The sequence below is a fragment of the Neltuma alba genome, unplaced genomic scaffold, assembly GCF_004799145.2.
Source record: "Neltuma alba isolate B1F8T4 unplaced genomic scaffold, ASM479914v2 tig00000220_pilon, whole genome shotgun sequence".
In the NCBI taxonomy this organism is placed as follows: domain Eukaryota; kingdom Viridiplantae; phylum Streptophyta; class Magnoliopsida; order Fabales; family Fabaceae; genus Neltuma; species Neltuma alba.
Window position 1 is genome coordinate 3,552 of NW_021631966.1, and position 24,134 is coordinate 27,685.

Sequence of the window (24,134 nt, forward strand, 5' to 3'; positions counted from 1 at the left end):
TCCTCACTTAGTTAGCATTGGGGCTAGGATTAGGTGGTAAATCAACCATGATCTCCTCTTTAATAGGTTTACTCTCACTACTAGATAGGCTAGATTCCACAGAGATGTTTTCTTGTTCAACCACTAATTCACTTGTCCCCTCAACTCTTTCCTCTCTTTGTATCTCTCTGAGTCTTCTCTCAATCTCAGGGTTAAAGGGCACAAGCTTAGTTTTTCGTGGCATGCAAGAACAAAGTCACAGAGAAAAAGTAAACAAAAATGACTTGCAGCACACAAAGTCAGTTAAAAGTATGAGTTGTGATGGATGCAAGTGTATGTATGAGTATGAGTGTGTATGCACAGAAGGAGGAGCAAAAAGTTCAAGTTTCAAAATTTTTCCAGAAGTATTCACCGTGGTGAAATCAGAAGTATGCCGCGGCGAAGGTTGGCTGAGACGGTCTGTGAGCTGAATATAGAAGGTTTACTGCGGTGAAAGCAGAAGTATGCCGCGGCGAAGGTTTCCCGAGAGGGATCCTCAAGTGATTCTGCTAGTTGGCCGCAGCGAAAGCAGAGGTTTGCCACGGCTAACTGTCACAGAGAGCTAGACATACTTCTGAACGATGTAAATGCAAGGTGAAAATGATAAAGGTATAGAAAATCCGTATCTTTGTTTGTATTTTAAAAATTTTGATGCTATGCAAAATAAAATCCTCTACTATGAACAAATATGCACCTAAGCTACCTAAAATGCAAGCTAAAACGGCTCAAAACCTCAATTGACAGATTAATGACACATGCTAACCTAGAGAACCAATTTCTTCGCTCCCCAGCAACAGCGCCATTTGATTCTTACCTAGTACCTTTTTTAGACATTAGAGGTTAAATCAAAACTTTTATCCAAGGATTGCACTATAGGGTGCAACCTCGGGTCGTCTCACTTAAACAGAGCCTTAGTGAAATGGACCTAAATTAGCTTAAATGTCATGCAATGCAAGCTTGAATATAAACAGGGGGGTTTTGGTTTTTTCGAAATCATTGAGTGAATTGAATTAAGGTAAACAAAATATATGTATATATTTTTTTGGATTTTAGGGAATAGGTGATGGATGCAGGTAGGCAATAACCAAATGATAATTAAGTTCCTCTTGAAAGTGTGCTCAGGCTACCATAGTTCAAAATCAATTGATATGGGAGTAGAAATCACTAAGTTTCAAATTGATAAACCTCAAAATACTCTGAGTCCAGAATCTTGATAAATGAACTCCATTTCTCAAGATTCTGTTAAGTGCTCTTAGTGTGTATAGAAAAATTGATTAATGCAACAGGTCAAATGCAATCAAAATCGTCTCAATATCAAAACACAACCGTGCAAAAGTAAAAAGAATCAAAAGATTACAACTGACATATATGAGACTTCATATATTTAAGCTCAGAGTTCTACAATAATCAATTCACTACACATATGAAAATCCAAGCTGATTACAACTATAATCAAGTAGTTCAGCTACAAAATACAAATCCTAAACCTAGAAACTCATAAATTCACAGCATGAACTAGGATTAAATTACTCCCCTTCTTAGCTCATTGAACTCCAGCCATTGCTACACCTCCAAGAGGAAGGAAAATGCCTAGCCACTCATAGAAATCTGAAGCATCTCAACTAAGAATGAATCTGAGCTTCCCATAGTGGAGGTTTGACAGTGAAAATAGAAGAAACTAGGGTTAGATGAGAGGAAGATGAGAGAGAACAAAGATGGGGATTAGTGTCTGAATGAATGATGTCACTTACACGAAAATAGGGTTTCTCAACCACTAATGGGGTGTATTAGGTCAGTTTATAAGAGTGGGTAGGTAAAATTTCTGAAAATGGTTCGGTCTGGGTTGCTGATTTGAGGGGTTTACCGCGGCGAACCTTGGCCGAGAGTACTTCTGCTGAAGTGGTGTCTTCGCCGCGGCGAAGCCTGGCAGAGGCATCAATTCGTCTTGTGTGCTGGACTTCCTTGATCTTCACTCTTGGCTCTTCTTCTTGAGTGCCCTGAAATGAAAGGTAATGATCTGAGGTATCGATTGTCCCAAAAATTAATTAAATCTAATTAATGAATAAATATGACAATTTTACCCTCGAATAACACTAACTCAGAACAAATACCCTCAATCCCAATTAAGCACAAATATCATTAAAATAAGCCAAAAAGTGTAACAAAAATATGAAAAAAGTCATCAATTAGTATAAACAATTTGAGCTTAATCAGAGGGTAAAATTGCCATATTTATTCATTAATTGCATTCAATTGATTTTTGGGACAATCGATACCTTAAACCATTACTTTTTATTTCAGGACACTCAAGAAGGAGAGCCAAGAGTGAAGACTAAGGAAGTGCAGCACACAAGATGCAACAATGTCTCTGCCAGGTTTCACCGCAATAAAGCAAGGATTTTCCACTTGAAGATTCCTCTGGGAAGGTTCATTGTGGCCATGAAGTGACTTCATCGCGGTGAAGACACATCATCAAGCAGAAGACTTCTCAGCCATGGTTTGCCACGGCGAAACCATATCTTCACTGTGGTGAACCCCTCAAATCAACAACCCAGACTTGAACCATTTTTAGAAATTAAACCTACCCACTCACACAAACCGACCCAGTACACTTCACTACCAGTTGAGAAACCCTATTTTGGTGTAAGTGGCATCATTCACTCCTATCAAAGCCTTCATCTCCGTTCTCTCTCATCTAACCCTAATTTCTTCTATTCTCTACTGTCAAGCCTCCACCATGGGAAGCTCAAATTCATTCCTAGTTGAGATGCTTTAGATTTCTATGTGTGGTTAGGCGTTTTTCTTCCTCTTGAAGGTATAGCAATAGTTGGAGTTCAATGAGCTAAGAAGGAGAGTAGTTTAATCCTAGTTTAATTATGAATTTATGAATTTCTAAGTTTAAGATTTGTAATTTATAGTTGAACTACTTGATTATAGTTGTAATCAGCTTTGGATATTCATTTGTGTAGTGGATTGTTTATTGTAGAACTTTTGAGCTTAAATATATGAAGTATCATGTATGTCAGTTGTGATCTTCTGATTCTCTCTACTCTTACACGGTTGTGTCTTGATTTTGAGTTGATTTTGATTGCATTTGACCTATTGCATTAATGAATTCTTCTACACACACTAAGAGCACTTAACAGGATCTTGAGAAATAGAGTTCCATTGATTAAGATCATGGACTTAAAGAGTACTTTAAGGGTTTATCATTTGGAAACTTAGTGATTTCTACTCCCATATCAATTGATTTTAAACTATGACAGCCTGAGAACACTTTCAAGAGGGTCTTCATCATTGTTTGGTTATCTCTTTATCATCATTCATTTCTCATTTCCCTAAAATCAAAAAATATTCTGCTTATCATTTAGTTGAATTCACTTAATGTTTTCGAAAAAACCAAAACCCCCTGTTTATGTTCTGTTTGCATTGCATGACATTTAAGTTAGCTTAGGTCCATTTCATTAAGGCTTTGTTTAAGTGAAACGACTCGAGGTTGCACCCTATAGTGCAATCCTTGGATAAAAATTTTGATTTAACCTCCAAGGTCAAGAAAAGGTTGCAAAATCAACAGTCTCGCCAAGAACAAGAGAGGGATGCTGTGATAGCTGTAACGGTGGCAGCGACAATGGCTAACCTCGACAGGAGGTAGCCAGAGGAAGAAACCTGAGCAGCAGAACCATTGCCTAGACCGACAATGCTAGCAGTAGACCCTGATAGCATCTAGTAGTGGATGACTCGCTTCTGCAAGCACAACCCACTGTCATTCGGTGGAGTGTTTGACATCCAAGTAGTAGAAGACTGGATTAACTGCTTGGAGAAGATCTTTAAAGTATTAGATTGCTCGACAGAGTGGAAAGCCCATATGGCAATTTGCAAGTTAGAGAAAGATGCCGACTACTGGTGGAAGAATACTGAACTTATTCTAGATGCTTGGAACACGAGGGTGACATGGGAAGTATTCCTGGAGCAATTTTATGAGAAGTACTTCCCGAGGTTAATCAGGGATGAAAGGAAAGCGAAATTCCTGACCCTGAAGCAGAAGGATAACGAGCCATTTAATGAGTACCTAGCTAAGTTTATCCATCTCTACTACTCCAGTTGCCTGTGCTACTGAGAGGATGAGAGGTGGACGACGAAGAAAATGGTCAAAGGACTGAAGTAGTCCCTAAGGGAGATGATTGCTCCCAGGCAGGTTGAGCACTTCAATCAGGTGGTTGAAGCCTATTGAATTACAGAGAATAGCTTAAATCATCATCTGATGGTTAAATCTACTCCTAAGTCAGAGAAGGGAGATCAGGGTGGAACCTCTTCTAATGGCAACAGGAAGAGGAAAAGGCCATGAGACAACCAAAAGAATAAGAAAGGGGACAAGCCCCTAAATGGCAAGTAATGCCTAACCTGTGGCAAGAATCACGGTAATAGACCGCGTATGGCTAGACAGAATGTTTGCTATACCTACGGTAAGTGACGAGAGCCTTTTTGTCGTTCGCCTTAGGGTTCTTAATGAAAAATAAATCCAAGCTATGTAGTATAGTGCAAACTCAGGTCGTTTCACTTTTGGGAGCCTTTATTAATTACCTAAGTTAGACTAAATGCCATGTAATGCAATGAAATGAAATGGGGTTTTGGGTTTTTAAGATTTAAATGAATGGTGCCTAAACTAAATGCAATGAAAATAAACCTAAGATACTATATTTTTGGTGTTTTAAGATAATAATGATGGAATGGAAATGAATGATAGGAAATCTCTTGAAAATGGTTCTGGTGGCAATCATAGTTCACTTAAAATATTGGGAGTTTCACAAATCCATTAGGTTTTCTTAATAACAACCTCAATAACTCATTGAGTCCAAAGCTTACATTAATGAAAACCTTGTTAAGCTTCCCTAATATGTAATTTTGGAATGATCATGCAATTGGCTCAATGTAACACACAATCAACTCAGTATCATAACATAACCATGCAAGATAGGAGAGAGTCATGAGAGTTACAAGAAGCATATATGAAACTACATATATCAAAGCACAAAATTCAACATCAATCAATCCAAATTACAAATGTTAATCATTAACCAATGATTACATAATTAACCAAAGTGTCTAACTAAGACTTTACAACTCCTAGACCTAGGAAATCATAAACACATAGCTAGAAACTAAAGATTAGAACTAAAACTCCCCTTTGAGGCTTGGAAACTCATGCTACTCCACCATCTTCAAGAGTTGATAAATCCTAGCTCACCATAGCCTTGGAATCAGCTCCAACCAGAGTTAAATCTTCAGCCATAGCAGTCAGGAGATGAAGGAAATGAGGTGGGATGAAGAAAGAGTGTAGGAAATGGAAGGGGAAGAAGATGGAGATGGAGAGGCAAGAGGATGGGAGAATAGAGGTGTTGGAGATGATAAAATAGAGTGATTGGCGTAATCTGTCGAAAATAGGGTTTCTCAACATGTAAAGGGGTGGAATGGGTTGGATCATATGATTAGGGGCTCCATTTTTGCGTTCTGATTCAGGTCTGGCATTGCTGATATGAAGAGTTCACCGCGGCGAAGCATGCCCTAGAGGAGCTTCGCCTAATTTTGTGATTTCGCCGCGGTGAACTATGCCCGAGAATCACTGGTGAGAATTTCATGTTGCGCCGCGGCAAAGAATTCTCTTCACCGCGGCAAAGAATTCTCTTCGCCGTGGTGAAGTGTTCCAGTATTGATATTCTGATCTTGTGTTGTGTCATCCTTTGGTCCTTGATCTTGGCTCTAATTCCTAAGTGTCCTGCAATGAAAAGCAACAATTTGAAGCATCAATTGGCCTAAAAATCAATTGAACACAATTAATAACCAATTATGACAATTTTACCCTAAAAAAGACACTAACTCAAAGTAAGGACTCTTAATCTAAATTAAGCACAATTATCATCAAAAGGAGCCAAAATCTATGATAAATACCCTTAAAATGATATGAAATAACATAGAATAATTGGGTTCAATCAGTAAGCCCAAACACTTCTTGAGAGAATGCCCACAGAATATAGAAAAGGCAAGGTCACACACCTAAGGACGAGTATTTGCCTTTAAAAGAGAAGAAACCCGAAAGTCTCCAGAAATGATCCAAGACACGATCATTATTAACAACTTGCCTGTGATTGCAATGTTTAACTTGGGTACTAGTCATTTTCTTGTCTTGTATATTGTTCTAAAAGACTCGGCTTGGTTTTGAACACGTTGCCTTATGACATGCATGTGTCCACACCAACGCATAATAGGATAATTACATCCTATGTGTGCTTAAATTGTATAGTTGGTTATGAGCACTGTTAGACTACCTTTATAGTTTATATTGCCCAAAAGTTTTTTTTTATTCACTGGTAGTGCGTACATATATATAGAGATTGCTCCTAGGTTTAGGAACTAAGCCTTAGACTTGATATGTACGCCTTCCACGAAATTGATGTGGTAATTGGATCGAATTGGTTGTCGTCCCATAATAGCAAGGACAAAACCTTGATCTTATCCCTAAGAGAAATGGAGTTAAATTCATAAGTTAAACTTCGTTACGAAAGCCTAGACATGCAATGGTATGATAAATGAAGCTGAGTAAGACTAGCAGAGGTTAAGAGAAAAGTGTGTTTCATCATGATGAACCAAGGGAGTTAGTAATGATGAATGAATATGGAAGTGATTACCAAGGAGGTAGTAACTTTCATCACTACAAACCAGGATTCTGGTCCTGACGAATGAACATAAAAACTCTTAGATGTTGAGATTGTAACTTAGTGAGACGCAATGACTATCAAAAGTCGCAAGAAGTACAACTAGTAAAGGTTAGAAAGAGAGGAGTAGCCACTATTTAGAGTTATTAGATTCCCCCTTAAAAAAGAAGAGTAATGATGAGGAGTTGAACAAAATGGTTAGGGGTTGAGTCTATACACCACTAAGAAGGTGTAGTGGCAACCTAAGCTAGACAAACTCTTATAGCCTCATTAGAGCTAGGGCACCATAATAGAGTAGCTATCTCACGTCGTGGAATAGATGAATAGAAACTTTAAGATAGTGAAGTCAAGATGGAGAGCCCTAGTGAAATGTCTTAAGTATCAAGAAGAAAAGGATAAGACAGATAGCTTTGTAGGGAACTAGCTTAGAGGTTGGCATGTTCCCCTTAATATTAAGAGATACTCAGGCACTTGGGGTTTAGGTTGAGAGGCACATTTTATTAAGGGATAAGGTCTTGGCGAGGAATCTTCCTAGAGAAAGTAGGAATTGGTCCTCTGAGTTAGAATTAATATTGTGCTCCATAGATCAAGATACCCTATCTGAGTAGGAAAGGGAAGCAGCCGAGGTAGGGCAAGCAGAGTTAACCTTACCTAATAGAAGTATGACTAGCCAAGAACGAAGCTAGGCTTGGAGGTACCTGAAATTAGCAGAGTACTAGAGCAAGTAGAAAGAAGAAGAACCTCATAAGTCCTCTCCCTATGACTCCCAGAATCAGCTGCAAACAGAAAGAGAAGCTCCCCTTATAGGGATAAGATGTTGAAATGGCATGCTACTGACATAGCAACTGATAAGAGTTGCACTCCTTGCATTTAGAATGCCAGGCATTATGCATGTTAGAGTATGCTTCTACTAAAAAGTGAATTAGAGGAAAGAAAAGTTGCATAAGTCGTCTCTCTGTGTAACACCTTACGTTTACGACCTTATGTTGTGCCAAGTTAAGACATTCGGAAGCGCAATCTAAGGTTATCGGGTTGAAAAACCTGAATTTGAAAATTTCTTTTCCTGCGTTACTATTCACCGTAACCTTAAACTTGGCATAACTTTGAAAAATCATAACTAATTCTAGAAAAATCGAAACGAGGTCGTTCCAAGTCTCACTCGAAGCTCTTAACATCATCTATCAAGGAAAAATGACCTCAGGTTCCGCTTTAATCAGAAACGCATTCGTTTTCAATTTCGAAAAGTACTGTTCATTTGGTCATTTTTCTATTTTCCAGGATTTTTGCCTAACTTCGGAAAGGCATAACTTCTTACACAAAACTCCGATTGGGACGCTTTACCACTCATTTTAAAGGGAAAAATAAGATTTATTTGCATACCAAATTTCAGGGAAAAAGTCAACCATTTGACCAGGGTCTTCGTTGGTCAAAGTTTGGTCAAATCTAGACCATTTTTATCCCCTTTTTTCACTAATTTTGACAGCATTTCGTTTTTCACTATAATCATACCATAATCACTTATAAAGCTACTCTATCATTAATATACATTCCAAAAAGGGTATCATATCATGTATTTATGAACATAGTATGCTTACATGGCTTGAAAGAGAAAGGTTCAAAACCGTATAATACATTACATAATTCATAACTTCTTCAAGCCATGACTATTTCCTTTCCTTTCTCCTTAGCAGTAGTGGCACCTAGGATATCATGTTATAGGAGGAATGAGATTTCATAGAAATCCCAGTAGCATTGAACATACAACCATCAAGTCAACATGCATAAGATGTCATGCTACATGCAGTAAGATAACATTTCTAGTCTTTATGCCATGCTATAATCATTCTGTATCCATGTCATCATATCATGGAGCATATAATCATTCTGGTCAAAACTCAATCATGCAAGAGCCAAGGCATACATTGCAAGGAGTTCACATCATCTGTACATAACATTCTCATGGCACATAAACACACATAGCAGATACATCAAATGCAGATCAACAAAATAATTGCAGTTCACGCTACCTCAATTCCTTGCTTAACGTTTCCTCCTTGATCCCTTGCTGGAGATCCTCCTAGGTTTCCAGAAGAGTTGCCTATCAACCATACAGTAAGGGTATGGTAAATTCCATATCCAGTATACCATTCTTTCTCAATATAATGCTACCCTTGTGTCCTTCAATTATAATTTCTGTATACCTTTGACCTTGGTTTGACCAAGCCTTAACCCTCAATTAAGGTCTTGGAATTCTTCCTTAATCCATGATTAATCATGCTTCCTTGGTTAATCACTAACCCTTAGTCCTTAATCCAATATTTAATTAAGGTCCTCAAGTCACATAGTCATAATCCTTTAAGATTAAATCACTAATCCCGTTTTGGATTAACCATTAATCATCCTCTAATCAACATGATTAACCATTATTCATTTCTTAATTAACATGATTAATCATTTTCTAATCAATATGATTAATCATTAATCATTCTCTAATCAATATGATTAAGCTTTAATCAATACTTAATCAACATGATTAACCATAATTAATCATCCTTCAATTATCATAACTAATCACTAATTAATTAGGGTAGCTAACCTTAATCACTTACTAATCCTTAATCAAATAACATAATTAATCTTAGCTATCACTAAACCATAATTAATCAAGGTAATTAATCCTAATCTTCCTCAAATAAATAATCAACTAAAAATAATTAACACTTAGGGAGATAAACATACCTTAATTAGCGCTTAATCGGCGATTAGAGGTGATTAAGCTTGCTGTCTCTCTTTCTCTCTCTTCTTTCTTCCTTTCTCTCTCCTAGAACTCAAGAACACAAAATTCTCTCCCAACAAACACCTCTTGGCCGAATTCTTCATGAAAAGGGGGGGGTATTTATAGGCCTTGATATTTCAAAATGCCGAAAATGCCCTTCGGGAAAAAGATGCGATCTCGGCCGTCCATTTTTTTTCTACTTTACACGTGGACAAATCTTAGGGCACTCACCATAAGAAAGTGACACATGTAGGGACACCTAATCACCATGTGATTTTCATGTGGAAAATAAACATTATTTTATTATTTTGTCTCTTATTTCCCTTTATGCCCTTGAACAATTTGGAAAATTCCAACTTTGTCCTCTCCTTCTAATTTTGGCCGAATTATTGCTCTTAATATTGGAAAAAATATGACTCATCCAATAATCAGTGCAATCCACTGGTTATTTGTGTATTTCCGGCCCGATTTTCCAACAATCCTGTCCAATTTACTGTCACAAAATTCCGATTTCAACACCTCATTAAATTCCCCTCATTCCAAGGGTAATCCATGATTTTTCTCAAGTTCTATCTCCCTCTATAATTTTCTAAATTTTATTCTGTCAAAAATCACTATTCTACCGATAATAATTCGGTAATAAATATCCTTTAAGCTAACCTCTGTACATCCAAAGGTGGGAAATAATTTTATAAATTAGGATAATATGTCACATAATTTATCCATATTTTTCCTTGAATTTTTGAGGCCTCTATATATTTTAAATAATGGAAATTGGCTAATTTTCCTTAATTAGCCAAAAATTCCAATAATTACATATAATTTCCTGATAAATTATTTTTAATCTCATATTCATCTTCTAAGCCTCAAACATTATTCTGTACCCTCCTTTCTATTTTTCATAATTTTCTGGGAATTTTTCAGGAAATTTGGACATTATTTCCAATACTGCCCTTTCTTAACTGATCTTTTCAGAAATGACAGTTATGTCCCTATCCTGATTTTTCCTCATAGCCTGGATCCTCTACCAGTCTACTATACTATTTGGCCTTAGTCAGTCACAAATCATTCATCAGTTAGAATAAAATTATCAGGGTGTGACACTCTGGACCATTCTAAAATAGCAAGAGACAGTAAGAGCAGCTAGAGAAATAAGAGAACTCCTAAGGTAGATTGGCTTAGGCACCTAAAGAGACAAATAGGTGGCCTGGGGAATTGACATGAGGCTTAAAAGAATGGTATTGGTTCTTGGAACAGTCTTAGGGAATTATCAGTTAGGTGACCAACTGAGAGGAGGTGACTTTACTTGGTCTTATGGTCAAAGTCTCCTAGAGATCTTAATGTGGTTCATATAGATGATAGTATTCCAGGGTCACCATGGATCTTGAAGAGGCTTACGGTAGAGCACAGTAGCTCCTAAGATCACAGTAGATCGAGTGTAAGGGAAAGTGGCCAAGCCATAAGAGTAAGAGTACAGTACTTCTTTCAGAAGATAAAAACCAGGGATGAGTTTAAGATACAGAAACCTCCTTCAGTGGTAAACTAGCACAGAGAGAGTACCCATGACTTCCTTCCAGATAACCTTATCATTAATTAGCCTAGGCTCAATTTCCTTTCGATTAACAGAGGAAAAGCCAAAGTTAGAAGAATTAGAATAGTAAGATCTGAACAAGAGGTATTCAGGCTAGCTTTAGATACAAGAAGAACCCATGCCATACAAAGATAGACTGAGTATTGACGAGCAGATCCATAAGATGGGGCTAGAGTCAAGAATGTAAGCTGAAAAAACCCAACTAAAGATAGATCAAGAGGAGTCTAAGACAATAAAGTACCAAGGTTTAAGCCTATCAGAATCAGTGCCTCAGTTTCCCATCAGCACTGTTTATTTAAGCGTGTCAGGCAATAGTAGCCCAAGGAAGGGTGACCCTGGGAAGTAATGTGAGAAAGTGTAAAAGCCATAAATGTTAGCTATTTTGGCAAGAATGCACTAAATCTAGTGAAAATGGAAGATAAAGTTAAGGAAGCCATTAAGCTACTTAGTGTCCCAAGCAGTATTGTTTTGGACCAAGATTTGAAATTTACTCACAGTTTTGGAAGGTCCTCACTGAAAGAAATGGACACTATTCTAAAATTCAGTACAACTTACCATCCACAGATAGATGGGCAGATAGAGAAAACGATACAGATGTTAGAAGATATGCTACACGCATATGTGCTTGATTTCAGCGGTAACTAGGATACATACTTACCGTAAGCCAAATTCGCTTCAGATAACTGTTTCCATACAAGTATTTGAATGGTACCATACGAAGCACTCTATGGTAGGAATTGTAGACCTCTCTTATGCTGGGACAGAGCTTAGTGAAAGAAGTATATAGGGTCCTGTTATAATGGATCAGATGTCCCAACAGATTAAAGCTATTTAGTAAAGACTCCTAACAGTTTAAAGTAGGCAAAAGAATAGCGCAAATACTAGAAGGAGACCGTTAGATTTGAGATTAAGGACCATGTTTTCCCTCAAAGTGTCACCAATGACAGAAGTTAGTCAATCCGTAAAGATTAAGAAATTGAGTCTGAAGTACGCTGGATCGTTTCAAATTTTGTCCAAGGTTGGACCAGTAGCTTATAAGTAACCCTTCCCTTGAATTTAAGTCAAATTCATGATGTCTTCCATATCTCCCAATGAAAGAAGTACCATCTAGACCTAACATATGTCATAAACAATAATGACATTGTGCTCCAAGATAACTCGTCTTTTAAGGTCAAACTAGAGCGAATCATTGATTAAAAGGTCAAACATGCAGATTTTGCTGGTTGAGGTTGTTTGGAAAGGTCTTACATTGGAAGAAGTTACATAGGAGATGGAGACTGAGATAAAGGAAAAGTATCCTGAACTTCTCCGATAAGATACGCTTTAAATTTTAAGGATGAAATTTATTTAGGGGGACGAAATGTCACGTTCAGTAATATGACAACTAGGAATAAGGATATTCCTAAATATTCAAAATCCAAAAAGGATAAGAAGAAATAGAAGATTTACGGTGGAAAATAATTATTATGATTTTCCAAGCCAATTATGAAAATTTGGCTAATTAAGAAAAATTGGTCAAAAAATAATTATGGGAAAAATATTTCGAAATCTTGGAAAATTAAGGAAAAAAATAAGGATAATATCCTTTGAGAATTATATGGGATTATAAAATTGGTTTTATGACCAAATTACGCTTAGAGAAATTACAAAGGAATTTAAAGGAAATTTAGCCTAATTTAAAGGCTTTTACTTGAAAAATTCCAAATAAATATTTTTAAGAAGAATAAAATTCCAAGAAAATTCCTATGATACCCCAAGAAATTATAAGAGATTATGAAATTAAAAGAAGACCCTCAAGTATCCAAGATTTTTCCTAATTCCTTTGAAAAGTGAAAAAATCAATAAAGAGAAGGAAATTAGTTTTCCTTCTTAGTTAATTATTGAGAAATTAATTATGAGACAGAGAGAAATTTGGGAAGATAAAAATGAGAAGAATAAATTATGGATCTTACAAAAAATAATTACAGAGGCCATAATACTGTAATTATAAAAAAGAAATTAAACTCGGAATAAAAGTGCACCGATAAAGTAAAGACTAGAGTCTTGCACTTTACTTGGCCCAGAAGTTGCCACTTGTCAAGCCTCTATCAAAGAGTAATTAAAGCTTTTCAAGTGTCAAGCATTAAGTGAAGAGGATCTTGACTTTGGAATTTAATTACATTATGATTTACTTAATTATGAGAGAAGTTTCAAGACTAAGTAGGAAGGTGACACTTGGCTTTTCATTTATGATGGTGGTTGGGATATTTGGTGCATTAATTGAGCTCTTCCTCCCCCTAAATCAGATTGCTAATTTGGCCAAGGAAGAAACAAGAGAGAAAGGAGAGTGTTTCACGTGGAATCAAGGAGAAAGCCATCATCTTTGATCATCCAAGCAAGGATTAAGGTTAGTTTTTGGTCCTAAGTTGTGCCTTGCTTTGTTTACTTGAGTTGCATGGCTAGAAATTTATGGTTTCTCCCTTTTTCTTGTGCTAGCTGAAATGTATATATGGTAGGGAAAGAAGTTTTGTTGGTCCAACTTGCTAGAACACTTCAAAGCATGATAGATCCTGGTGGTCACAAGTGGTTGTAGGTTGATTTTGAAGTGTTTTTTTTTCTTGTGTTGCATGAGGACCATTTCGACCAAAGTAAGAATTAGACCCTATGATGAGTTTTTCAATGTTTTGATGCTTCCATTGTGCTCAAAATGGAAAAATGGTGTAGGATAAACCTAAAGAACAAAGGTTGGAAGCATTAAAGCTAAAGTTGTAAGTTTTAAAAAATGAACCATAATGGTTCGCCCAAGCTAAAACTAGAAGAGGGAGTTTTATTTTCTTAAATCCAAGTAGATATTTAGAATCTACATGAAAAATAATGTAGGAATGAGCCAAGACGGAATTTTTAGGGTTAAGGGAATAAAGTCTAAAAATTCTAAGAACAAAGATGGAAGCTTTAAAGGGTTTAGGAGTTACCTGATTTATGTTGTTAATTTTATATAGAATAATTAGTAACCTTGCTGCCCTTTTTGTGATATATCATGATTAGGGTTTGTTAATTGTGGAGAAGAGGAAGAAGGTCAAAGAATCAAGAGCATTTGGATTAAGGTAGTAAGATTTAATGAACCTTAATGTTGAGTGTTATATTGATTGCTAGGCAATTTCATGTGCTATTATGTGGTTGAGCTAAATGATGATGATGATGATTGTGTAGCTATACTCCTTGCTTTATGTTTATGTGCCTTGGCTATTGCATATTAGAGTGCTACATATATGAGGTAAAATAATTCCCTACTAATATCAAAAGGTTGGAATAATTGTAGTTGATGCATGTTAATGTTTTGGTTGATTGATCTTGCTACTGCGATTTCATTAAAATCTCATCCCCCATATGTAACCTAATATTTTAGGGACTGAATCATCAAAAGGGAGGCTAGAAATCCAAGGATAAATGTGCTGATGAACCATGAGGAAACATTTATATTTGGTTATGTATAAGCATGTATGGTTGGTGCTGTAATCCCTAAGCAGGACGCTAAATTAGAGCCATATTTTATTAAGTTCCTGAATGAATTTCTTCATGAAATTTTATATGGTTAAAGTTCACGTCATGAGCTTCAAATCAATATGCAGCATGTTAAAAATGACCAACTATATGATTTTTAATGATTTTTCAAAGTTAAGGTCCAAAATATGAAAAAAGAGTTTTTACCAAAAAGACAGAGGTTACTTTCACAAAAACTTGACACTTTTGTAAATGGAATTGTTCACAAGATTATTTTTCCTGAAAGAGTATTCAAAGAGCTTTTTATAGAATCTTGAACCACTCCATTTTTATTTTTCTAGATTAAGTTATGAATTTTTGAAATTATGCCAGAAAACTGGATTTTTACCTGATAAACAGTAAAAATCCAAAAATCAGCGTTTTTGTGATAAAATTAAGCGCAAGACCATCCAATATGGTCCAAAATGATTTTAATTAAACCCTAAGTGTATCCGATAGTAAGGCGTGACAGGTGCACCCCATGGTGATACATTAGGGTGTATGAACCCTTTCTCCAATAGCTCTTCTAATTGCTTTTTCAATTTTACCATTTTGTTTGGCACCATTTGATACGGAGCTTTTGAGATTGGATTGTCTCAGGTATTAGATCAATAGTAAACTCAATTTCTCTTTTTGGAGGTAGTATACTGATTTCTGTTGGAAACACTTTAGAGAATTCTTGAATTATCGAGATATCAACAATCCCTTCCTCCGTTTTTGGCTTCACTGAGAAAAATACCATATACCCCTAGCAACCCTGCCTTAACCATTTATCTGCTTGAGCTGCTAAAATCATATTTAACTTTACTTCTGCTATCAGGGTTAACTCTCAGGTAGGAAAGATCAATGTTTTGTTTTTATAGTCAAGGAAAACATTTTGGGAGGACAATCAATTCAAACCAAGGATAACATTAATATCACAGAAAGGCATGCATATTAGGTCTAACGTAGTACAAAAGTAGGCATACCAGACAATGCAGTTTAAACAAACAGCAAAAGTTAAAATTTTCATTCCCATTAGAGTGGAAACACACAAATCATACAGCAATATGTCGACAGCAAGACCTAAGCGCCTAGCGTAATCATATGATATAAACGAGTGGCTAGCACCCGAGTCAAACAAAGCATTCACAAGGTAGCCATTCACAGTAACTGTACCTTGGATCATCTCGGGTGACTTACGAGCCTCTTCCTGACTGAGGATGAATACCCTGCCCTGTGTTTGAGGTCTTCTTGTGCTGTCGACACCTTATAGGAACTCCCTAGCAAAGTGTTCGAGTCATCCACACCAAAAGGACACGCTCTGACCCATTATGCATAGCTTGTCTCCGTGCTTATAGCCACATCACTCGCATTCCCTTCCTTGGTAAACATTCTCCACTCCCCGATAGACATTCTTTATGCCCCCTCATCAGGCTCCTCGCCTCAACTTCTTGCTCCAGTTAAATCTCTTTTTCTTCTTGCTACTACCGAAAGAAGTACCTTCCTGACCTGCTCTTGCCCCTAGCTTCTCAACTCGTGGGGTTACTCTAGCTAGCTCAGTATGATTCTGGCTATTCTCAGTGATACGACAGACTTTCACTGCCTTGTTGAAATCTTCCAGCTATCTTAGGGCTACCTTCTCTCTCAACTCAGGCTTCAACCGCCTGATCATTTTCTCTATTAACCAACACTCATCATTCATACGCTGGGGGTAAGTAGAGTATCTAGACAACTTGATATACCTCGCTAGGTACTCATCGAAGGGTTCATTTGCTGCTTGTCTTATAGTAAGTAACTCTGTTTCTTTCTCATCCCTTACAGATCGGGGAAAATATTTCAAGAAGAATTGGTCCTTGAATACCTCCCAGTTGATCAGGGTGTTGTTGGCCTGAAGGACCAGCTCGGTGTTCTTCCACCATCTATTTGCCTCCCCTTCCAGCTTGTATATTGCCATCTGAGCCTTCCTCTCAGATAGACACTTCAGGATGTTAAAAATCTTTTCTAGCTGGGTTATCCAGTCCTCGGCTATTTGCATATCAAAGGTTCCCTCAAAAGTAGGAGGGTTGTGTTTATCGAACTTAATAATCCACTGCTACAATGCATCAGGTTCTGTAGCAGGTTGAGGTCTCACAGGAGCAGGCTCCTATGGTTGCTGTGGTGGTATAGACTGGGCTGTCCCAGCTATTCCTTGCCCGAGTTACTATAACCGTGCTAGTACTGCCGCTATCGCTATAGCTATAGCAGCATCCCTCTCTTGTTCTTGTCTAACTTGTGTGGCGTGTATCTCAGCCATATTCCTTTGCTGTTCCTCTAATCTTTCCATTATCCATTCAATCGGGTTAACAAGGGGTCTTGATGACTCTCGCCTTGTACCAGGTCTCCTACCTCTTGATCCTCACCTTTACCTTACTATTTTGGTGTTTTCATCTCAACTATAAGAGGAACAGAATTATTAATTTACATAAATGATATTTGTATTACTTTTCAGTTTATATATATGGCACAGTTAACAAAATATAGGGTCACAGCCCACCACAGTTAGTATAATATACATTCATCCTGCGTTTACGGCATAGAAGCAAAAAAAGGAAAAGTACTGACAACAAAGAGCTCTAAGTCATCTAGCAATTCATGGAAGGTACGGGACATGGAGCATCCACAAATCCTCTGAATCTCCTCCTGCCAAACTCAGGTTCTTGGTAAAATCTCCATCAGTGCTTGACTCCAAAGACTATCATCAGTGTTTGGATTCTCCTCAATTACTTCATTGTACAATAACCTCACATAAAGGAGAAAATTCAAATAGGTAATACCATATTGATTCTGGGTCTGGTCTATATGCCTTCCCAGATCTTGTAGCTCCCTTAGGATGCTATCATAGTCTCTAAATTCTTTCTTTATCAGTAAGGGTCTCTTCTTAATTAGTAGGTCCTTAGCCTTGATCTATTCTGGCTTCACAGTTCGGATAGGTACTGCCCTAATGGCACTGGGACCTGCCTCATTAGGATATGGCTAGGCTAAGGTCTTGTGGTACTCTAAGCATCACCTCTTTCTAACCTGACTAGGTCATTAGAGTCCTCTTCTAAATATATATCCTCTATCTCCCAAAGAGGCTAGTAATATCTGGGTGGTGGAGTCAGGTCATCGTGGTTAGAAACATGTGGATTGTACCAGTCTGGGTACAGTTCCCCCGACATCCTCTGGTTTACTGTTTCTCCCGAGTCATCACTACAGCAGGCCATAACTCTTCCTGTACTCAACTCAATCTATAATATACCAATCCACCCCAAATATAATCTCATCTAGAATCATTCAATCAATAACCACAATTCATGCTCAACAGTAATAATCAAAAACAGTGCGGCTATCAAACACTATTCACAATATCAATCATTATGCACAATCCATAACAGTAACACAGTGCACAAAAAAACAGAGCCAGAACCCTTGCTCTAATACCAAAAAGTGTCACACTTCTCTCTATATCCAATATACATTAATTGGAACCAATATAAGTCGTTTCATAACATTTTCCCGATGAAAAATTTTTAAATTCAGGATTTTACTGTTTATCCTGTCCGTACACTGTTCATCCGAAAATAGGCCAACTTTGAAAATTCATAGCTAAATCTAGAAAAATTGAAACGATGTGGTTCTAATTTTCACGTGAAGCTTGCTAAGAGTTCTATAGAGGAAAAAATAATTATTAGGTCTAATTCTATCCAGAACAATTTAAGGAAATTCGTCAATATGTACTATTCATTTGTAAATTTTCTAATTTCCAATATTTTTCCCAACTTTAGAATGGCATAACTCTTAGCACAAACTCCAAACTTAATGAATTACCACTTTTTGTAAAGCTAAAATAAGATCTATTCGGTTGTAATTTCATGCCCAAAATCTAACAATTGCTCATTATTTTATGGGCCATAAATTTCGCACTTTTTAGGGAATTTCTATCCCCCAATGTCACTTTCTTTAATTTTTCTCCCATTCTCCTCTTTCCTACACTCCTTTAACATTGCATCATTTATATTTTAGCATGAGGGCATGTCATACAAATATAATTTACATGACATATCATTCACAATCCATTACATTTTTAACATAAAGCTCATTAATACATTACACAACATAACATAATGGCATTACTTCCATAATGCTCCTCTATCCCAAAATCATTTTCTTACCCTTGCCATCGGATGAATTTTCATAAATTTTAGATAATTATTTCATATTTTTGAATTGTTGAGGCCTCTAAATGATTATAATAATTATTTTTACCTAATTTCTACTATTTTTCTAAAAAACGTCAGTTTTCAGAAATTCGGTAATAATCTATTTTACACCACATTTTCATCTTTAACGCCTTTATCGAGGTTTCAAAACCTTTAGTTTATCTTTTTAACCATTTTTTGAAAATTTTCTGAAATTTTTTTCAAATTTTTTCATTTTGCTCTTTCTAGACCGATAATTCTAAAAATATCAATCCAGACCCTATCGAGTTTCACATCAAAAGTTATTTTATCCTTCAATCTACTTTCTATATTGGGCCACAACAAGATTTTTAACTCACAATACTAGGATGAATTTTTCAAGATGTGACATTTCCTCTCCCTTTAAATAAATTTCGTCCTTGAAATTTAAAACGTACCTTATATAAATAGTTCTAGGTGGTTAACCTTCATGTCGTCTTCCTTTTCCCAGGTAGCCTCTTTTTGAGTTGGGCCTCTCCAGTGTTAGGATTATAGTTTTGATGATAACAAAGAAATCAAGGTTAAGTATTTGATCGATCAACTGATCGATCAATTGTTTATCGCTAAGGTTTCAGATAATTGCTCAAATGTAAATAAGGTTTATAGTAGGTATTCGGATCGAAGAACTATTCGATGAGCAATTAATCGATAAAGTGATCGATTATCGCTATCGTAAAAATCACATAAGAGTATGGTTAATTATCGATAAACTGATCGATAATATCAGGTAAACAATCGAGTTACTGATAAGAGAACCAAATCTGAAGTGTATTATCGATCAAGTGATCGATAAATCAGTCATCAATAACGACTTCGATAAAAGGTAACATAATCTACTTGTTCTGCACATTAATTCTGTTACCAATTTATCGATCATATTCTCGATCATTTGTTTATCGATTACGTGTTCGAACTTTATGCTCTAACTCTCTGAATGCAGGTAATCATCTTTACAGATGGATCGATAAACTTATTGATCATAAAATTATCGATCACATGATCGATAATCAATGTCCTTATCTACTCTTATTCAGTTTTTCCTACAACCAAATTATCGATAATGTTATCGATAAATTTAACTTGTTTGCTTAAATAAGTTTTCACATAACATGATCGATAAAGAGTCTAAGGATTGCTATTTTCACATTAAGTTATGGTGAACTATTTTTCGATCACCAAATCGATCACTGGTTTTTTCGATATATGATCGATCATTCAATTCCCTGGAACTCATGTTTTCACAAAACGTGATCGATAATCATTTTCTCTGTCTTACAAGGATAAATTTCTTTCTTCACTTTATCGATCACTTGTTCGAATGTTCATTGATCGATCAACTGTTCGATCATTTCAGATAGCTGTGTCTTTCATTGAATAATACATACCCATGGTTTATCGATAACATTATCCATCATACATTTATCGATAAGATGTTCGATCATCAATGACTGAAGCTTCATTTCAGTAACATTTAAATTTTCGATAATCTGTTCGATCAAACATATGTTCGATCACTTGTTCGATCATGGAACGATTTCCTCTTTCTATGATAATTCTTAGAGTCAATGATCCAACACTTGATCGATAATATTGGTGATCTAATTCGAAAAGTCTTCATTCTGTTTATCGATAACTTGATCTATCATCAAGTAATCGATCATCTTTTCGATCAAACTAAACCAGAATGACTTTCTGTTCTTCTTACTGATAAATGATTTCGTCACAAATCTTTGAATGATAAATTGGTTTTCTCTCTGTGTTCGAGATTAAAGCATTCACCACAAAACTCTCATTTGCTCAAAATATGCAGATTAATGAAAACGAGGGCAACGGCTCTTCAACGGGATTACGTAGACTGCGACCTACAGTGTCAGAAGCTCAGACGCATTAATGGCGGAGCCGTTGAAACCAGCGAAACACGCAAACGAAGTCATAACGGCTAGAAGCTCTTCCGTCTAACGGCTACTTAACGATATCAACTATAAAAGGCGCGAAGAAGCATTAATGAAGAGATTGAATATCGGAACTACCACCTGCGATTATTTAGTTACGCATTCAATACTCTGTTTTCACGTTACTACCGAGCATCAGTGTTTATCATTAAATTCACTCTGTAAGAGAGCCAATTACTACTCTTATTAAAGACTTGAGTGACACTCAAGAGTGTGGACTCTTGAGAGGGGTTGTATCCTTACGGGAGTAAGGGGGAGTGATTGAGCAATTCAATTACTGTACCGAGGCACCAAGAGCCCTGTCGATCTTGGAAGATAGTGAAATACTCAGAGGTGTTCTGGGGACTGGAAGTAGGTCACCTGGTTTAGACCGAACCAGTATAAATCTTGCGTCTCCTCTCTGCGGTTAAAATTCTTCATACTCTGACTCTTTGTTTTTATTCAATACTGACACGCTTTGATTGGAAATTTTTGTAACTCACCCAATTCACCCCCCTCTTAGGTGAGATTGTTTCTAACATCCAGATCACCTTAACCATGGGAATGGTTTTATTTTGTGGCTGCTTGGTTCGTCAATCCACGATCTGTATTGGTTTTACCTTAAAAGTAAGGTTATCTTGTAGCTCTATATCTTCATATTCCAAGATATGAGAGGGATCATGTTTATAGTTTTTCAATTGAGAGACATGGAAGACATTGCGAATTTGGCTAAGGTTGGGAGGTAATGCCAACTTGTATGATACTAGGCCAACTCTTAAAAGAATCTGGAAGGGTCCAATGAATTTAGGTGTCAGTTTTTGAGCTTTCATTGACCTTTCTTGTCACATCCAGTAATATGGTAATTAGGAATAAGGATATTCCTAAACAATTAAGGGCCAAAAATGATAAGGAGAAATAGGAGAATTTTTGTGGAAAATATTATTATGATTTTCCAAGTCAATTATGGAAGTTTGACTGATTAAGAAAAATGGTCAAAAATAATTATGAAAATATTTTCAACCCTCATAAAATTAAGAAAAAATAAGGATAATATTTTTTGAGAATTATACGAGGTTATTTAATTGGTTTTATGACCAAATCATCCTTGAAAAAATTACAAAGGAATTTAAGGGTGATTTAAGCTCATTTGAAGCCTTTTATTTGGAATATGTTTTTAAGGCAAGTAAAATTCCAAGAAAATCTTATGATACCCCAAGGAATTATAAGAGATATTGGGATTAAAAAGAGACCCTCAAATATCAAAGATATTCCATAATTCCCATGACAAGTAGAGAAGTCTTAATAAAAAGGGAAAAATAGTTTTTCTTTTTATTTAATTAATGGAAATTCGAGGTTGAGATAAAGAGGACATTTTGAGAAGAGAAAAATGAGGAGAATAATTTATGGATCTGATAGAAAATAATTACAGAGGCTAGAGTACTGTAACTATAGAAAAGAGATTAAACCTAGAGTAAAAGTACACTGGTAAAGTGAAGATTGGAGTCTTGCACTTTACTTGGCCCACGAGTTGCCACTTATCAAGCCCCTATTAGAGAGTAATTAAAGTTTCCAAGTGTCAACTTAAATGGAGAGGATTTTGACTTTGGAAATTAATTACTTTTTGATTTAGTTAATTAAGAGAGAGATTCAAGACTAATTAAGGAGTTGACACTTGGCACAGCATTAATTGTTGGTTGTTGGGATATTTTGAGCATTAAAGAAGAATCTTCCTCCCCTAAATTCATATTGCAATTCGGCCAAGAGAGGAAAGGAGAAACCAAGAGGAGTTTTGAAGTGTGATCAAGAGAAAGACAAGCTATTTTGATCCACCAAGTTAGATCTAAGGTTAGTAAGTGGTCCTATGTTGTTACTTGCTTGTTTTCCTTGAGATTGATGGTTAAAAATTTTTCTTTTCCTCTTTTTGGTTGCTGGCTAAAATGAACAATGGTTAAGGGAGGGGAGTTTTGTTGTTAAACCTTGTTAGAACACCTTAAATCATAGTGGTTACAAGTGGTTTGCAGTTGTTTTTGGAAAGATTTCATGGTTGAACTTTAAGGGGTATGATTCGGCCACTTCAAGAACCATGACCTAGGATTATATTTTTAATGTTTTGATGCTTCCATTATGTTTAAAATGGAAAATAGTGTAAGATAAACCTAAAGAATAAGTGTTGGGAGCATTAGAATCAAAGTTGTGATTTTTGAAAAAATCTAGACCCTATTCAGCCAACCTTGGTTCTTAAGGAAGGGAAGTTATTTTCTTAAATTCAAGTTGATATTTGGATTCTACATGAAAAATCATGTAGGGTTGAACCAAGAAAGAATTTTTAGGGTTTAAAGAAACAAAGCTCCAAAAATCAAGTTTAAGGGTTAAGGGTTACTTGATTATTGCCTTTGTTTTTGTATGGTTTGAATTGTAATGTTGCTGCCCTTTTTATGGTTTGTGATGTTAGGGTTTGATATTTATGGAGAGAGGAAGAAGAAGATCAAGGAATCAAAGAGCTTTTGGATCAAGGTAGTGGGATTTAACTAGCCACCAATGTTAACTTTGCATTGTTTATTATGGTATGATTGCTTGCTATTATATGGTTGAACTATGATGATTGTGATATGGTTGCTCCTTTAATTTTTTTGCCTTTGCTATTGCATGTTGAGGTTGCCTATTATAAGAAGATTGGTTCTCCTATGATAGCTAATGTTGAAATGCTTTAATAATGATGCATGTTGATGTTTGGTTGATTGTTTCTTACTACTGGATTTCATTGAAATCTCACCCTCCCAAAATAATCCAACATTTTAGGACCTAAATCACCCAAAGGGAAGCTGTAAATCAAGGGTAAGTGTGGTGAATCATAGAAACAATTATATTTTGGTTATGTAAAAGTATGAATGTTGTAATGTTGTAACTCTAAGGAGGCTGTTGACTTAGAGTAGTGTTTGATTAAGTTCTTGAACGAATTTAACTGTGAAATTTGGCAAACCTAAAGTTCACGTCTTGAGCTTCAATTTGACAGGCAGCACATTAAAATAGATAACTGTACGATTTTTGGTGAATTTTCAAATTTAAGGTTCAAAATCTGGAAAAAGGATTTTTACCAAAATGACAGTGGTGACACTTTCTCAAATGGAATTGGTTCACAAGATTATTTTTTCTTGAAATAGAATTCAAAGATATTTTCATAGAATTTTGAACCACTCCATTTTGATTTTTTTATATTAAGTTATGATTTTTGAAGTTAGACCAGAAATCTAGAACTTACCAAATGAACAGTGAATTCCATTAAGTAACGTCCTAAATGAAATTTTTTTGAGCTCAAAACCATCCAATGTGGTCTAAAATTGTTCTAAATGA

General features: G+C 36.1%; 1 protein-coding gene across 1 annotated transcript; it reads right to left on the reverse strand.

Annotated features, from left to right (window-relative positions):
• Positions 1-16,217: 16,217 nt before the first annotated feature.
• LOC114760088 (uncharacterized) lies at positions 16,218-16,919 on the reverse strand. The gene is made up of 2 exons (XM_028949378.1): positions 16,815-16,919; positions 16,218-16,688 (listed from the first exon to the last, which is right to left on the reverse strand). Exons 1-2 carry the CDS (start codon positions 16,917-16,919, stop codon positions 16,218-16,220), a joined length of 576 nt encoding a protein of 191 aa, XP_028805211.1.
• Between the last annotated feature and the right edge of the window lie 7,215 nt (positions 16,920-24,134).